The 16,086-nt window shown below is 49.1% G+C and overlaps 1 protein-coding gene across 1 annotated transcript in view; it reads right to left on the bottom strand.

Annotated features, from left to right (window-relative positions):
• Positions 1-14,201: 14,201 nt before the first annotated feature.
• TSHZ3 (teashirt zinc finger homeobox 3) overlaps positions 14,202-16,086 on the bottom strand; it is a 73,543-nt gene continuing 71,658 nt past the window's right edge. Inside the window, exon 3 of the mRNA XM_032486221.1 lies at positions 14,202-16,086. This exon is cut by the window's right edge and continues 3,036 nt beyond it. Coding sequence (XP_032342112.1) covers positions 15,926-16,086 — 161 coding nt within the window. The 3' untranslated portion in view covers positions 14,202-15,925.

Genomic DNA, 16,086 nt, shown 5'->3' with positions numbered 1-16,086 from the left:
CTCAGACCATCGTGCCAGGGTCTGGTCAGGGCACAGATACAGCCTGGAAATGATCACTTCCTGCCAGACACATAGGCTGGGGGCCTGTGGTCCCTGGGTCCCGAGGAAGTGATGGTGGACCCCTGGGAATGTGCCCTGGGCCGGGAGTGCACCTGTCATGGGCTTCTGAGTCCACTCGGTTTTTTGCTCAGAGGGAGACCTTGTTCTCCAGAAATGCTCGGGCCTCTTATTCAGGATGCTGGCTGTGGACAGGACTGGGCAGGGTTTGCATGAGAAGCTGGGGACTTAGTCAGAGAAAGGGAATGGTGGCTCCTTTGTCACCCTGCATGTGCCCCTCCGACCCTGCCAGCCCCCTCAAATCATCAGTTAGCCAGGGCTGAGCTAGTGTCCTCTCTCAGGCCCTGGGAAAACCCTAGAAGGATGCCCAGAGTCCCAGGTCTCCCGTGCAGCTGGAATATCCCTGATCAGACAGATAGGGACCCTTGGGAGGTGGGGAAGATGGAAGACTCTTCTGGTTTGATTTTTAATAATTGGAACATCATTGGAGGTATGAATATCTGGGACAGCCTCTTTGTAGTGAGTTCCCAGGCCAACTGTTCAGAGCCTAGATGCCTCCCCCTGCAGGTCCCGCCTTGGCCAGCCTCTGCATCCTGTCCCCTCATCCGCTGAGCTCACAGCCTTCTGCTCTTTGCCGCTGGTGCTTTTGGCCAATTCTGAGACCCATCCCAGCAACTCATGCTCACCCCCGACCCAGGTTCCTCTCTTGTTCTGCCCAGGCTGAACCCCGCCTCACACACTCACCAGCCACGGCCACGTCCAGTCACCTCTTGACCTTGGCCCCCTGCCTAAGCACAGGCAGTCTTGATCCTCAGGGGATAGGTCTGGGTTCAGGCTCGGGGACCTGGGGCCGGACGGGAAGCATGGAGCTCAGCCTCAGCACCCACCTCGCCTCCGGGTCGGTCCACCCAGCATGTGTTGATGGGCTCTGGCTATGACTTTGGTCCTGAGGTTGCCCTGCAGGCTGTCCAGGGAGCAGTTTTTAAAAACACATATTTATTCCCAGGTAGTCTGCTTCCAGGGGGAGAAGGAGCCTCGTTCTCAGGGGAAGGGAGACAACACGTGTTTATAGAGCATCTGCGACGGGCCAGGCACCGTGCTAGGCGATGAGGATGCAGACACCTCTTCTGTTTCCAAGTGAGGGGTGTGGTCCTCACCTGCGAAGCAGGGCTATGAGAACAAAGGAGAATCCAGCCGCACAGAGAGGATGGCCTCTTGTGGCTGGGGGCCAGGCACCTGAGAAAGGGAGAGGCTGGACTAGTGGGCCCTTGCTACGGGGCTTTGGAGAATCTTTTTTTTTTTTTTTTTTTTTTTTAATTTAGCAAGGTTAACCCAGCACTTTCTGTGTGCCAAGCACTGTGCTGGCTCCAATAATGGAAGGCTCCTTCCCCCATTCCTCCCTCTGCAGGGAGGCAGAGATGATGCCTGTTTTCATCTGGTGGATTTTCTAGGCTGGATGCTTGTTCTAGGGGGAAGAGAAGCAATCTGGGAACCCACAGCCTCGTCTGTGCCTCAGTCTGCCCATCTGTGCAGGGATGCTTGAGGATGGACTGTCCCAGCCCTGGTACCCTAGAGCTAGGAGATCCATGCGGTTGCCATGCAGAGGTCGGACGGAGTGTGTGCCCTCTGCCAGCCGAGGAACATTCTTCTGACGTTCAGAGGGGCAGCTAGCTTCCAACAGCAGGATTCAAAACTGCATCCTCCCCAGAGTCTCCGAGAGGCAACGTGGGCGTGCAGGGGAGCCTGAGAGTCACACACGTGCTTCCTGGGAACCAGGAGGAAGTGCCTGGTAGACAAAGCCTGCAGGGTGGCCTCAGAGGGGCAGGGCTGTCTCTCCCGAGGAAGGAAGAGAGAAGAAGTCCAAATTAGTCATGTTGTATTCCTTCTTTTTATGGCAATGCTCTGAAAGTCTGCAAATGTCAGCATGTTAATTTACTGTCACTCAGTGATATTATTTCATCCTCTCAAAAATGTGTTTCTTGCATTTTCAGTAGCATACTCCAAGTGTTCTCCATCTCGAAGTTTCTATAGATAGTGTGACTACTTTCACTCTGACCGTTGCCAAAATGTAGAAATTCATCGTTGACTGGAGCCACATATATGTTACGAGTGGAGCTGGGGACTCGGGTTTCCTGCTTACAGAAAAAAAGGAGAAGAAGTCTGATTTTTCTCTCTCTTCTATCACCTCTTGTCCTCCTCAAGTGCTCTGGGGTTTCTCTCTCAAGGAACGTGCAGAGATAAATTTAATAGAGAAATTTTCACGAACCAGTCACGGCTGGGTTTGTATAAGCAGGCTGAGCCCTCCCCGTCTCCGAAGCCAGCCCACCCCCCACCCCCGATGCTTCTTCTATGGTGGCAAACTTATTTCAAAAATTCTGATGAAACACTTTGTAAATTTTGTTATTCTGTGATGATAATAAATCATTATAGCCTTAAACACTTCTCTAGCTTGGAGCCTCAGTCACAAATTATCTTGTCATTCTGACCAAAACATTCTCCAAAAAAGCTTGACAAGTGCTAAAACCCAGAACATGAAACCATGTGTTGTTGTGAAAGCAAGATTCAGAAATGTCAATTAATTAGATTAAGAGGCTACTTTTAGCTTTACTCGTGTTGCCAAATAACCCTTAAAATATGCATAGCAGTGGAAACCTACCTCTGCGGTACAGTACTTCTGTGCCGAAGGAAGACAATGGATCGGACTAATGGATAGAATTATTGTATCTGTCAGTCCGCTCCAGAGAATGATCTAGAAGCAAATGTCGCTTTTTTTTCCACAGTATGGCTTCATAAACTGGGTGAATTCTGTCATTTATGAATGCAAGTAGTTCCCCTCACCCCGCCCCTCAGAAATCACGGACAGCTCTAGAAGGAAAAGTCAAACCTTTTTCCCATGTCTTTCATTGTAAGATGGATTTTTAGTGTCTTTCTGTGCTTTTTTTTTAAATTGCATTTGCATTTTGAAGTTGACTTTGTTAAAAAAAAAAAAATACCGTGGAGAAATTATTGAAATGTTTTTTCATCCCTGTTTCTTGAAAATCTTATCTTTAAATAATCTATAGCCTCCATTTTATTTATGCCATAAACTGTTCCTATATTTTAATGGTCTGTTTGCTTTAAAAGGGGTTGTTGGTTTTAATAGCTCAGTTACTATCTTTGTAAACTAAACTCCTTCTGACGAAATTCGAGCAGATCATCTCTGCCTGTGTGTGGAAGGCACATTCCAACCCCTGAAAAGGAAATTTAAGCCAAATAAATGTTCTGCCCAAATTAAAATACATAAAATGAATAGTTTACTTGGACAAGAGCTGATGGACGGGGCAGTCGGGCTGTGGACACGTGAGTGTTGGGAGAGCTGGCTGCCCAGCAGGGCCTTAGGAGAAAAAAAACAAATGAAATTAATTTCCTGTAACCCCCTTTGTCCATTCCTCTGGACGAACTGATTGCAGTGTGTTGGCATGGATGTCTTGGGCGAGCAGAATTGGGCAAGACGCATGGCACTGCAGAGGGTAACGGGAGGCCATCCCTACCAGGGACTTAGAATCACAGCCCCTGCGCTCCAGCCATGGCTCAGTGGCACCCCCATCAGCTCTCCCCAGGGGCACAGGGACAGGAAACTCACCTCCCAATTCTCATAGCAGTTGTACCCACCTTGATTCTATTGTAATCCGTGTGGATTCTGACGCTAACTTGATGACAGGGCATTTCCACCCCGGAGGAAGACACTTCTGTGCCTGCACAAAGAAATGGCAGGGGTGGGGGTGGGGGCAGGGGATGGGAGGAGAGATGTCTGAAGCCCTTTGCGGTTGTATGGAGCAGTGAGAGGAGCCCCTCCTCATCCCGGCATTTGTAACTTCCCACCCACTGCCCGCGCTACCCCAGCCCCAAGCATGAGAAGTCAGGAAGACATGAAGCCCAGCTCCTCTGTCTCTGCTCTGGCTGGGGGTCGGGAGAGCTCACCCTGGCCATCAGGGCTAGAGGTGCCCCTGTGCCAGGGGTGGGACTTCCTGTGGGAGGGACTCCCTGTGTGGAGCCATTTCCTGCGTGCTGTCCTTGTGCGCGGGGCCAGGAAAGGGATGGACATGGGCCTCTGCAGCCGAATGCCAGGTTCCTGCCCCTCACAGTTCCCGCAGGTCCCCCCACTCCCTGGACGTCCCATCCCGCTCAGCCGATCTCACTGTCTCTAGCCAGCAGTGAGGCAATTAATGAGCTCGAGAGAAGCCCTCCGTTATCCCGGAAACGAGATGGGTAATAAACACATAAATAAATAAATAATTAAATGGCGAAATAAAATGAAATAGCTGAGTGAGGCATCCAGCGCTCCCGTCTCCCCGGAACGAGCAGCACGGGGTAGTAGAATCGCGGAGGGCAAGTGAGGTGGAGGGGGCCTGAGTGCTAGTTTCAGCTCTGCGGCTGACAAGGAGTGCTCCCTCGGCCGAGCTGCTCCCCGCCACTGGAACACTCTCACTGAGCCGCTGAATAAACGCCTGTGCGGGCAAGACACCACGAACGTGGGTGGTTTGACGCAGTCGGGTGGCAGCCACCGCTGTGCCCCACCGTGTCCCTACATCTACCCCTTTCCTGAACCTGCCACAGACTTCCTACCACAAGCCCCTGGGTCTCTAAGGCCCCGGGAACACCCCCTTCCAAGCTTAGCCAGGGACGGACAGGAGTCCCGGATTCTCGTGTGCCAGACCTCCAGAGGGCACCCCTCGGAGACGTCCCTGCACAGCCCCACAGAGGTTCCCGGTGAGACCGCGTCCTGGTTGCCCCCCAGGGCAACCTGCTCCTTCATGCATCTGGGGTTGGCTTCCTTCCCTTTTCTGTCTCCTCCCTCCCCCCACTTCCAGCTGCACTTTCTGGGGTCACCTGTCAAGAGGAGCACCTGCACCAAATCCTCATCATCTCAGCGTCCACTTCTGGATGAGCCTAACCTATGAGACAGATAGGGAGCAGCAGGCATGGGGGCCAACCCAGGAGCCCATACCCCACCTAAGACGGGCAGCCACCTGCTGTCACATAGGCATGTGGCATCTAGAGATGCCAGGAATCTCTGAAATCTCCCAGTTTTCAGAATTTGGCAATGAATTCAAATCTGTGTTCTTTTTTAAATGTGGCCCAAATCAAACAATCTGCATGTCACATTCAGTCCACCGGCCACATTTTTGCCGCTTCTACCAGGTAAACGTTCACTGTTAGTTCAGGTGCCAGACAGGCCAATGAATGAAGGCTCCTCATTCTAGTAACTTCTGGTCTGCACCCGTATCAGGGTCTAGGAAGTGACAGTTAGCCTTTGGGTGGAGAAGCCCACTCTCCCTAGACTGCTGGACCTCCAGCTGTACCTTAAGAAGACAGTGGCCAAGAGGTTCCCGAGGTCACTGGCGTCCACCCTGGTACAGTTCTGGCCCAAGGATGAAGACACACACCCCTGGGTCAGGAGAACTGCTCCCGGGGGTGCCCCTGGGAATCCCATAGCACAGTTTCTCATAGGGCTTATTTCTTCTGCTCCCTGGAAAACTGAGATCCCTTTTCCAGGGGAGTCAGTCCCTGAGGAAGCTGAGAGGATCACTGGGGCTTAACACCCATTGGTAAAGCTGAGGCCAGACTGCTTGAGATGCATAGAGGGAAAAAAAGTCTTTTTAAAAAAATGATGCACAGAGGAACACCTACTGACCCATAAACAGGGCCATCTGCCTCCCAGACACAAGCCCTGAGTGTCCAGCTTGAACCTGACATTGGGGCCGAGAGGGTCCGGCTGCTGTTTTGGGCCTGAAGGCAGGTGGAGGGGAGACTGTGACCCCTGGATGATCAGAATCACAGCTTTCGGTCCCAGAATGACCTGGGCTCTCCTGGCTCCCACTCGTGTGATGGAAAGCTTTTTCTCTCAAGGGAAGCTGCTCGAGCACTTAGCAGAAAGAGAGAGAGAGAGATTGAAATGGAGAGGGACGGATTGCTGGGGACATCACTTAGGTACCTGAGTCCAGCAGTAGCTAAGGGCAGTATGCTCACACTTCAGCTCTGGGAGCCAAAGTTCCTTCCTTTGCTTAAGATCCAGAGGCAATCTCTGCCGAAAGCATCTTGACCAACCTCCCTAACCCCACCAAGCTTGGAAACAGGAATGGGTGCCCCACAAGTTACAAGTTCTGGAAGCAGCAGGGAGCAGTGTGTGCTGACTGGCACCCACCCCCAAGGCGTGTGAGTGGACCTCAGAGAGCTCACAGCCCCTGGGATTGAGCCAACGTATAGACGTGCCCACACATACTCAATTTTTTAAATTGAAGTATAGTTGGTTTATAATGTTGTGTTAATTTCTGGCGTACAGCATAGTGATTCAGTTACACACACACACACACACACACACATTCCTTTTCATATTCTTCTTCATTATAGGTTCTTTTTTATTGAAATCTAGTCGGTTTACAATGTTTTGCTAATTTCTGGTGTACCACACAGTCACACGCACATCTTCCTGAGGAGTCTGTATATCTCAAAAGAGACCAGAACTCCTAAATGGTCGAGAACCTATGGTAGAAAATTCTAGAAAGACCCCCCAGGTGGAACAGAATCAAACACACCTATCCCCGCGAGGGGCACAGCAACATTTCGTTTCGGACGCTTCACAGGTGCTTCTCAGGCTGTGACCAGCTATGCCATCCATCTCGCCAACTCAAGGTGCCACCAGAAGGCGGCCGAGCGACCAGGCTTCCAGTGGTTTCCGACGAGGGAGAGGCCCTCCCCTTCCTGCAAACTCCTTATCCTCCCTCAAGGTCCAGCCAGCCCGTCTCGCCCAGAGATGGGCTCCCAGCCAGGGCACTTCAAGTTTCGGGGACAGAGCCTCGTAATCTCACTCTGTGTTTTCTGCCCAATCTCATTCTTAATTGGACGTTGTCATTTATTTGTCACTATTGTTTTGTCTCCTTCCTCCAGCTTGACTCCAAACTCATTAAAGGCCAGGACGTCTCGGGATGGGTCGTAGGAGTTCATTCTTCCTTCTGGGTGGGGGCACGGGGCGGGGGTGGCTGTGCTCCTGTCTCTGAGTCCAGCCCACTGAGATGGGACTTGTGCAGGGTGCCAGGAGACCTCGCCAGTGCCCCTGCCCCATGCCCCACGCCCCACGCCTTGGGCACACAGGGGAGGCTCCTGAGAACTTCTCTCCAGACAAAACCATGTGTTCCAGTGTTTAGGAAAGTTAACCTTGGCAGAGGGTATAATTCAAGTGGTAGAGCGCATGCTTAGCGTGCACAAGGTCCTGGGTTCAATCCCCAGTACCTCCTCTAAAAATAAATAAAGAGATAAACCTAATTACCTCTCCCCAACCAAGAAAAATAAATAAATTAAAAAAAAAAAAAAGTTAACCCCCGCCACCAAGTGGACGTTGTGACAAAGTCCCCCCTACCCCGACCCTGTAGTTGTGATTCTCTGGGCGTCTGGCCCCCACCTTGCATCTGCTCCCAGAGCCTTCACCAGGTGCATGCCCAGGGCACCACCTCCTTCCCCTGCCCCGCTCCACCCTGCCCCCTTGTGTTTTAAAGGTAGAAAGAGAGGGGCGGACTTTCGGGTGGACGCCTCACGTCTCTGGCCTTCTGTCCGATTAAGGACATTTTCTTTCCAGCCTTGAGAGATTCTCACTGCCCATCCCCATCCCTTGAAACAGAGTCATGCAGGGTGGGGATGCAGGGGATCTGGGGAGCAGAGGAAGTAGCCAGAGCAGACTCCTCTGTGATTTTTTCCAGGTTCTCTGTGACCCCGTTGATAATGTGAATGTTGACAATAATTGAGGAGGCTGCAATGAGAAGGGGAAAGCAATGTGAAGTTCAGTGGTCAGACCTTGAAAAGCACAGAGGAGGCAGGATGGGGGCTCTTTTATAAGCTCTCTTGCCCCAACCCTGTCTGTCCCATCCCTCAGGCCCAAGCCCACCCCTGACTCAGCACCCCCAGGGGAATCTGGGGTGTCGAGGAGCCCCACAAGACCCCGGACCCGGTCTCTGCTGAAACACCGGGACCCAGTGCCCAAGCCCTTCCAGACCCATGGCCCTTTGGGGATAGGGGGTTGTGTGGGGTAGGCAGACCACTAGGTTTGCACTTAGCCTGCATTTCTGGTGCTTCTGAAAACAGAAGCCTGGCTGACCTTCCTGACGGCAGCTGTGGGCGGGGGCGGGCCACGTCTACAGATGGGCCCCACAGGAACCCCAGCCTGCCCCTTCCCAGGATGGCTGGGGAGACACAAGAAGAAAACGGACGTGTGAGTACCCAGAGAGAGTCAAGCTTCTGCCACACACGGAGAGGATGCCGCCTCGGGATGGGAGAGGCCTTTGCTTTTGTGACTGTCCCAACAGAACGATGCCCTCTTATGATCTCATTAGGGGGCCTTGACCACGGGGCTTGCTCGTGCCAAATAACTACAGGGAAGGGAGATCCCCCAGGACCCCCAGTTCAACAGGCACGGTCCCTTGTGTCTGGAGCTGGTGTCCTCGGAGCCAAGGATAGGCCGAGCCACGAGAAGACGGCCCGGGCGAGCTTCAGCACAGACACCGAGCCGGCCACGCCGCCCGGCAGGTCCCCGCGCGTCAGGAAAGCCGCCTCTCACTTCCCCCAGCCGGAGCTGCGTCTTTCTGAGGCCTGTCACGGCAGCCCTGCAAACCCATTTGACTGGGTTGGAGCGTATCACACTGTCACCAACTCAGTTTTCATTAAGCGGCTGCTTCTCTGTTAGCCTAGCCAAGCAGAAGAACTCAAACACATGCACAAATTAAATCGACATCCAAACTCCACCAATATACAAAGCAATTTAAATGATATTCATTAGAGCGATGACAAGCCCTGATGAGGCTTTCAGGAGCCGGGTCCTTCAGCTTTTGCCGACTCGGTTTCATGGTCACTGAGGCGGAACTCCGAAGACTGTACCTCCATCTTTTTTTTTTTTTTTTTTTTTTTAAGCTAAGAAAATGACTTCTTCCTGACACACCTACCTCATTCTCCCTCCTTCCCTGCCGGCTCTGTGTTGGCCCAAGTCTCCCCAGCCCTGCTTTCCGGACACAGGTATGGCCCTGAACCGGAGAGTCCCATAAAGGAAAAAAGCAGCCACTCTGACTTCTTTTTTCCATAAATGCTCCAATTAAAACAGATTTCAGTTTCTCGTAATTTCATTTCACTTGGCCTGGGAGATCTCTAACTCACAATTATGACGGTCGTAAAAGTGTCCTGGAATCCTGCAGTGGGAAAAAAATAAAATAAAGTAATGGAAGTGAGCTGTTGAAACGCAATAATTTTTCAAACTTAACCCTCCAAATTTAAAAAGTCGTTTCCAAAGTCCGATTTATATATTTTAATTTTTAAAGAGAGAACAGGATGGGACCCACCCCCACCCCCACCCCCGCCAACAACCCCCACCCCCACCCCCGGCTGCAGTGGAGGAGCTGGAGGCTTGGTGGGGTCTGTAGGCCTGGGTGGGCGTGGGACTCAGCCCCCACGTGTGGATCTCCAAGTCCCAGGGGAGGATTCAAGTCCACTTGGGCAAAGAGAGCAGCAAGGGACTGCCTGGTTCATTGCCAGCTAAGGGCAAAGCAAGGTCATGGCCACATCCATCAGCTCTCTGGGCTTTGGAGTTTGCAGCCCAGATAATACCCACAGCAGGGGGAATGATCAGCAACTTCCTACACTGATGCCTGCACTTCTGTTTATAATTTTATGCTCAAGGTTAATTACATGTGTCCTTGGCTTTGATCAGAGATATTAGCAAGTGAGAATGTGGCCTGTGCCCATACTGGCAAAATAAGGGTTCGTAGAAATACCCGTGGACTGAAAACACACTTTCATCATTAAGGCCTGAGCCCTCAATTAGGAAAAAAAAAACTCTTAAATAACAGGACAGAAAGCACTGTCCAACTGAACCTTCTGGGATGATGGAAATGTCCCGTATCTCTGCTGTCCTCAAAAGTAGCCACTAGCCACATGTGGCTACCGAGCATCTGAAATGTAGCTGGTGAGACTGAGGCACGAAACCTCACATTTTATTTAATTTAAATGTGAATAATCACAGGTGGCTGGTAGCTACTCTATTGGACAGCACAGGTTAGACTGTAAATAACAGTGTATCCTAATTCCTGAGTAGCTAATTGTGGATGTTAATCTCTGGGAAGAGGTCACCTTGCTTATCATCATTATCATCAGAAAAGATTTATTAAGGATATATGAGTACATGGCATTATACGGAGGTGGTGGGAAAGCAGCCCCTCTGATCTTTTATCATGAGAATTGAATTTTTAAAACACCTGGTTCTTTGGACCAGGGGTGGGGCGCAGAGCCCCCCACATGCTGAGTCTCAAGAAGCCGCTAACTTTGATTTAAGTCACTCCTGATGTTCAGAGCCCTGGCCTGGCTGGGTCACCCTCCAGGTGTCCAGGACTGTCGGGCCACTGACCAGCAATTTGGCAAATCCATCATTTGGGTGGAGCGGGGAACATGGTCCCACATCGAAGGTGCTCTGGGATACCTCTGGAACCATCAAAGTCTACCCACAACAGGGTTTATTTGTCTTTAAAATCCTCCCGTCAGATCCTTGGGGATAGAAAAATGGAGCCCCTGAATCCAACAGCATCTCCCTCTGGCTTGAGGAAGCTCGATAGGTGTGGGGAGAACGAACTCCCCCCACTGGAAACAAAACCCTGTTCGGTCCCCTGCTCTGCACTGACAGTGGGAGGCCAGGCCTCGGCCGGCCATGACAAGGTGGCCGCACCACACACAGAGGAAGGTGGGGTCTGTCAGGAGGAGCTTTTCTTCCCAGAAGCTTTATGCTAAGAGACAGAGCTGAAGCCTCCCCTAAAGGAGTGAGACGGTTTCCGAAGCTAACTATAGCGTCTCTTACAAAGGCCAGCGCACCCCGGAATTGCGTGGGACCTCTAACAGGAGTACCTTTGCCGCGTCTCCGAGGTCACCGCAGGCTTGGAAGGCATCGACCGGCACCCGGTCCCTGGGGAAAGGCATTTTCAGGTTTCCTTTTGCCAAAGATTACACGTGCTTACTAATAAATCCCTAGGGAGAAAAAAGGTTAGTGTTTCTATTACCAAAAGAATAACTATCCGGCAGAGTAAAAATGGTAATTTCTCCATTAGCAAAAAGGATAATAGCTATTATTTTAAAGTTAAAGTATTTATTATTAAAGTGGTGTTGGGGTTGGTGTGTTTTCATTCTTATGATTGCTTCATACAATATCAAGTGTATTATTTTTGTGCTAAATAGTCAACAGGATAAAATGTGATCGCAATTTTCCAATTTCAAAAGAGCTGCTGCACACAGAAGAATCTGAAAAAAAATCAAATCATTTGTTTTTTTTTTTTTTTTCCTATTAGATGACTTAGAAATCTCTGGAGACAATCATTTTAACACCGGATTTGTTCAAAGCAGCCTCGTTTCCTATCAGCTCGTGTCCTTCCTCCATCCTCAGGCTTCCATCTTCAGGTTTCTGCTCTGAGCTCTCTCCCCAGATCCTGGCAGGTAATGGGGCCTTTTTTTTTTTTTTCTCCTTTTTAAGGATTCAGTCACCAGGTCTGTGAAACAAGAGGTGGTCAGGGGGTGGGGGCAGTGTGGTCCACCTAGCTGGAGTGGTCTGAATTTGAGAGACGGGATCTTTCCAGATCTGCAGAGACCACAGACCCAATGGCTGCTGGGGAAGGCCTTCCAGAGAGCTAACCACCTCCACCTGAGCTCTTCAATAATCCCCGACAGAGGAGAGCCTCTTTGGTGGTTATCAATATACATATTTTTTTTTCTTTTTGCAGAATGAAAATGCCAGGGAGATCTGGGTCTTCATCACCATCAACCCTCTTTAACTATGGAAGATTTTGGTTAATTATAGAATTCTTGCTGCCTAAAACTTAAAGATACATCACTGATATTTTTGCTGAATGTTGACGGCAGCGAATAGCTAAGATGTGGCATATTGATTTCTTGTTGTGAAGCGAGCTGTTCAAGCCCCATTTAAGATTTTCATCTTGCATGTAGCCCTGAGCACATCACAGCACCATAAATTAGTTAAATTGCACATTTATCACAAATGTTATTTTAAGATACTGCGTAAATGTGATGGCCGCAAGATCTACAGCAGGGGCTGCAGGAGGCCTGGGCTTGGGCGGGGTGAGGTCGGGGTCACCTACACACCTGTGATTAAAACCTCCCTCCCTTGGCACCATCCCTCCTCCTCCCTGGACTCATTTAAAGAGTGGAGTTGGGTGACCCATTGCTTCCCGCACTCACAGTCTCTGTTGACAACAGGAGAGCTAGTACACAACAACATTGGACTTGGAAGGGCTTCCCGATTTATCTCAGGAAACTCTGGGCCATTCTGGACTGTGAATGGAAGGTTCTTGTGGACAGCAGCCCATCCTCCAGGCCGGAGAGGGTTCGATGACCTCTGGGATACCTAGCCCTGCATTTGCAAGTGGGGTGAGGCCCGAGCCAGCCCCTCCCCTGCCATGATGCATGGTTGGGGGACTGTGGTTGTGCCAGGTTAGATTTGCATGCATGACTAGGGCCCTCAACTGCCCAGTTACTGTGTTTCCTCTAGAGGTAAAATTAATTCCTGGGCCGCATTACTATGAGCCATCGTTTCCTGGCTATGGGCCCGGGGGGCAGAGGGGTGGGGAGTGAGCCACATAACCTGCTACCTACCTTGGTGATAAATCCTCATTTCTACACCCAAACTAAAGTCCTAAAGCTAATCCCAGGAGTGGGGTGAGGAGAAGATGGGCCAGGCATCAGGTTCTTCTCCCAAACTGTAAAGGGGGGTGGGGTTCCCACAATCACTTCCACGAATCCCATCTCCCTTCAAGCCACATGGGCCCTGGTGGTGATGGAAGTGTTGTCAGTTTAATCTGTTAGATGCAGGACTTTGGATTCTAATAAACCGATGCTATATTTAACCTGTGAAAAATTCAAGAGTGGAAATCTGGGCTTCAGGATGTGAAGATGCGGAAGGCACGGGGAGGGAGGGTGTCTCCGTCCCCTGAGCCAGGTTCTAGGAGGAGCCAGTCCCCCAGGGACACGGATGGTGTCCCAGGCCTCCTCCCAGGTAAGGGTGGACGGGGCTGAGAAGTGTTCTCGGAGGGACCGCAGCGGCCACCAGGGAGGAGCCGGGGAGGGGTGAGGCCAGAAGCCCTTTCTGCACCGCCGGAGGGCACAGCCCAACCATGTACCGCCACAAGGCGAGGGCAGAGCCAGCACGCAGTTCCCTTCTTGCCAAAAACCTGTTTTAAACTCTAGTGAGTTTTCCTCTAAAAACCCGGAGAGAGATGGATTGCCGAGACAAAGTAGAGCAGACAGAAATTTTGGCCTCATCTTGACAAAAAGGGGTGGAGATGAACGGAAAAAAAAAAAAAGTAGGTGTGTAGCCGAATGTCTCTCAAAGGGCTTAATTTAAATTTTTAATAAAAGACTATTTTTTTTAACATGGAGGTGTTTTATATATTACACGGATGTGATACATCTCTCATTTGTATAATTCTAGGTTAGGAGCTACGATTCCACATAACCGCACGAGTAGTTTGAATATAGTAATAAAGGTATTTTACAATTTTACATGATGTTCCCAGCGTTTTGTTGGCATGATTTGCCAGGGCTAATAAAAGCTTGTGATTATCATATAAATGCTCTCCCCACTCCTCCCGTGGATGGGTTCAGGCTCCCCGCTCCCCCTGCACCTCGTTATCAGTGGTTGCTTTAGCGCAGGAGAGAGTGGGGACCCCAAAGCCCACCTGCCCAGCTGGGCTCTGCTTTCTGATCCTTGAAAATCCCGAGACAACAAGAAGGCATCGCCCTGCACAGAGTCTGCCCCAAACCTTTCCTCCCATCTGCCTCGGGCAGGACTCAGAATCCCGACGTGGACTTCTCTGATCCGGCCCCCAGGCAGGTCACTGGGTGTGACTGAAGCCCCGCTCCCGTATTTGATAACAGCGCCTTCCCAGAGAGAAGCTAACCTCCTGGGACCATCTTCCTTTCTTTTACATTTTTATTCTTGGGGGAAATTCTGTCCACGCCGCCTCTGAGTGAGTGCTTGCTGCTCTCCAAACGCCAAAGTTCACTAAAGCTCCCCGATTTACGGGCGGTTTCTGACTGCCAGCACCTGGCATACACAGCAACCAACTCAGTCGTAAACAGATCGCATACAATTTAATTTTAATGTGCTCGTTAGTCGTAGCACATTTCAGACATAATTGTGAACGCAACACAAAATTATAGCAAAAAGACAATTTTAATGCTGCCGTAGAAAAGAGGGTTATATGAAGAGTCACATAATGGTGGTTCATTGTCAACAACAGAACAGGGCACAGAGTGTGTTACAGTGTCTGTGCTGTTTACATGCCAATATTTTATACATAGGTTCTCATATGGTGTCAGCTGTCAGTTACTTCTGCAAATTAACTGCCAAAAATGGAGAAGAACAGAATCACTTGGAGAGCCGGTAACCACGGGTTACCTTTCATAAGCCTAAAGATAAAGCTGCAGTGTGGGATCTTGGGAGGGTAATTAGGAAGAACAAAACAGAAAGTTACCAATTGAAATAAAAAGGCATCCTATAATATGGAATAGCAACCAAGAGGGCTTATAAATAAGTCAAAGAGGTTGTATCACAGAATGCCTCGTGACTTTTAAGCAAAGTATTACAGTACAAACATTTTAAAGGCTTTATCAATGTTTAGGAAATACAGTACAAGTTCTCTCTCTCTCTCTCTCTCTTTTTTTTTTTTGTTCTTTTTTTTTCCTTTGCAAATAGACTTAACCCTTTGAGCACTGAGTTTATTTTGAGCGTTGGTTTGTTTTTTTGTTTTTTTTTTTTTTGATTTCTAATAAATACGTTTAAAAATCATGTGCAAAATAGTTATGATGCCTGCCATGGATGTATTTCCTGGCCTCATTTATTCAGACTGCTCAAAACAAATGATAATATGACACTAATAAATATGTATAATTTAAACATGAACCTCTATCAATATAGATGTACTGTATAGCAAAACAAACAATCATACTTTGCTTTCAGATAATGTTTCTGTATACTTTATAAATGCTATCTGTGGTATCTTCTGTATAATTTACAATGTTTGCATGTAAAAAACAAAACCCATAGACCTTAAAAAAAAAAAAAAAGAAAAAGAAATATACACTGTACATAGGCACGGCTTATGCCCAGAGCATAGCAGGTACATAAAACACTGTTGCTATAAATGCAGGAAAAAAAGGTCATTTAACCACAATCACATTTTTCATAAGAGAGTCTGAAATCTATACAATATATACATCTATGTTTCAATGTGAAAATAATATTCTTTTAAATTTCAAGGCGTGTTATACCCCTGCAGACCTGCATAAATGGAGGTTCATATTATTAATTATAACTAAGCTGGTAAGGAGTTTAAAAAACAGAGCTTCATACATTATTATTATTTTACTTTATTTTTTTTAATCAAATTAATGCAAAAGTGCTTCAAAGTACTCAGAGGGCTAAAGATGAAAGGGTGAAAAATGCCAGCACACTCGAGCCGCGTGGAAAAGTGTGCCCGATTTCGTCATAAATGCTTAATTAAACTGTCTGTTAATGCATGCAGCTTGAAGCATCGGGGGATGCTCACAACTAAATCCCATTTACACAAAGTTCCAAACACTTACCACTGCGTTTTAACCTTCATATTTTACCAGTAACCACAGCTGATGACGCACCTCTATTAAACACTGTACAGTTATACAAAACAGTCCAGCCCAGAGTGATTCTCTGCAGTTAAAATAGGAACATGTGCCAAGAACAAGACAGAGGGGCCTTAAGGTGCCTGCAACAGTTTCCCTCAAAGCAAATGACAGTCATTTTAATCGAAAGCAAATGCTACTGCTTCTCTAGCTCGGAAACGTACAGAAGGTGGTCCTCTGGCGATTTCCCGTGTGTTTTGCTGAGGTGAAGTTTAACCGCATGCTTGCTCGCAAAGGTCCGATTGCAAAGTTTGCACTGGTAGGAGGTCCCCAGGTCCTCCTCGGGGGAGGACGTCA

This window comes from Camelus ferus, chromosome 9, assembly GCF_009834535.1.
Source record: "Camelus ferus isolate YT-003-E chromosome 9, BCGSAC_Cfer_1.0, whole genome shotgun sequence".
NCBI classification, from domain to species: Eukaryota; Metazoa; Chordata; class Mammalia; order Artiodactyla; family Camelidae; genus Camelus; species Camelus ferus.
This window is presented reverse-complemented; position numbering and strand designations above follow the sequence as displayed.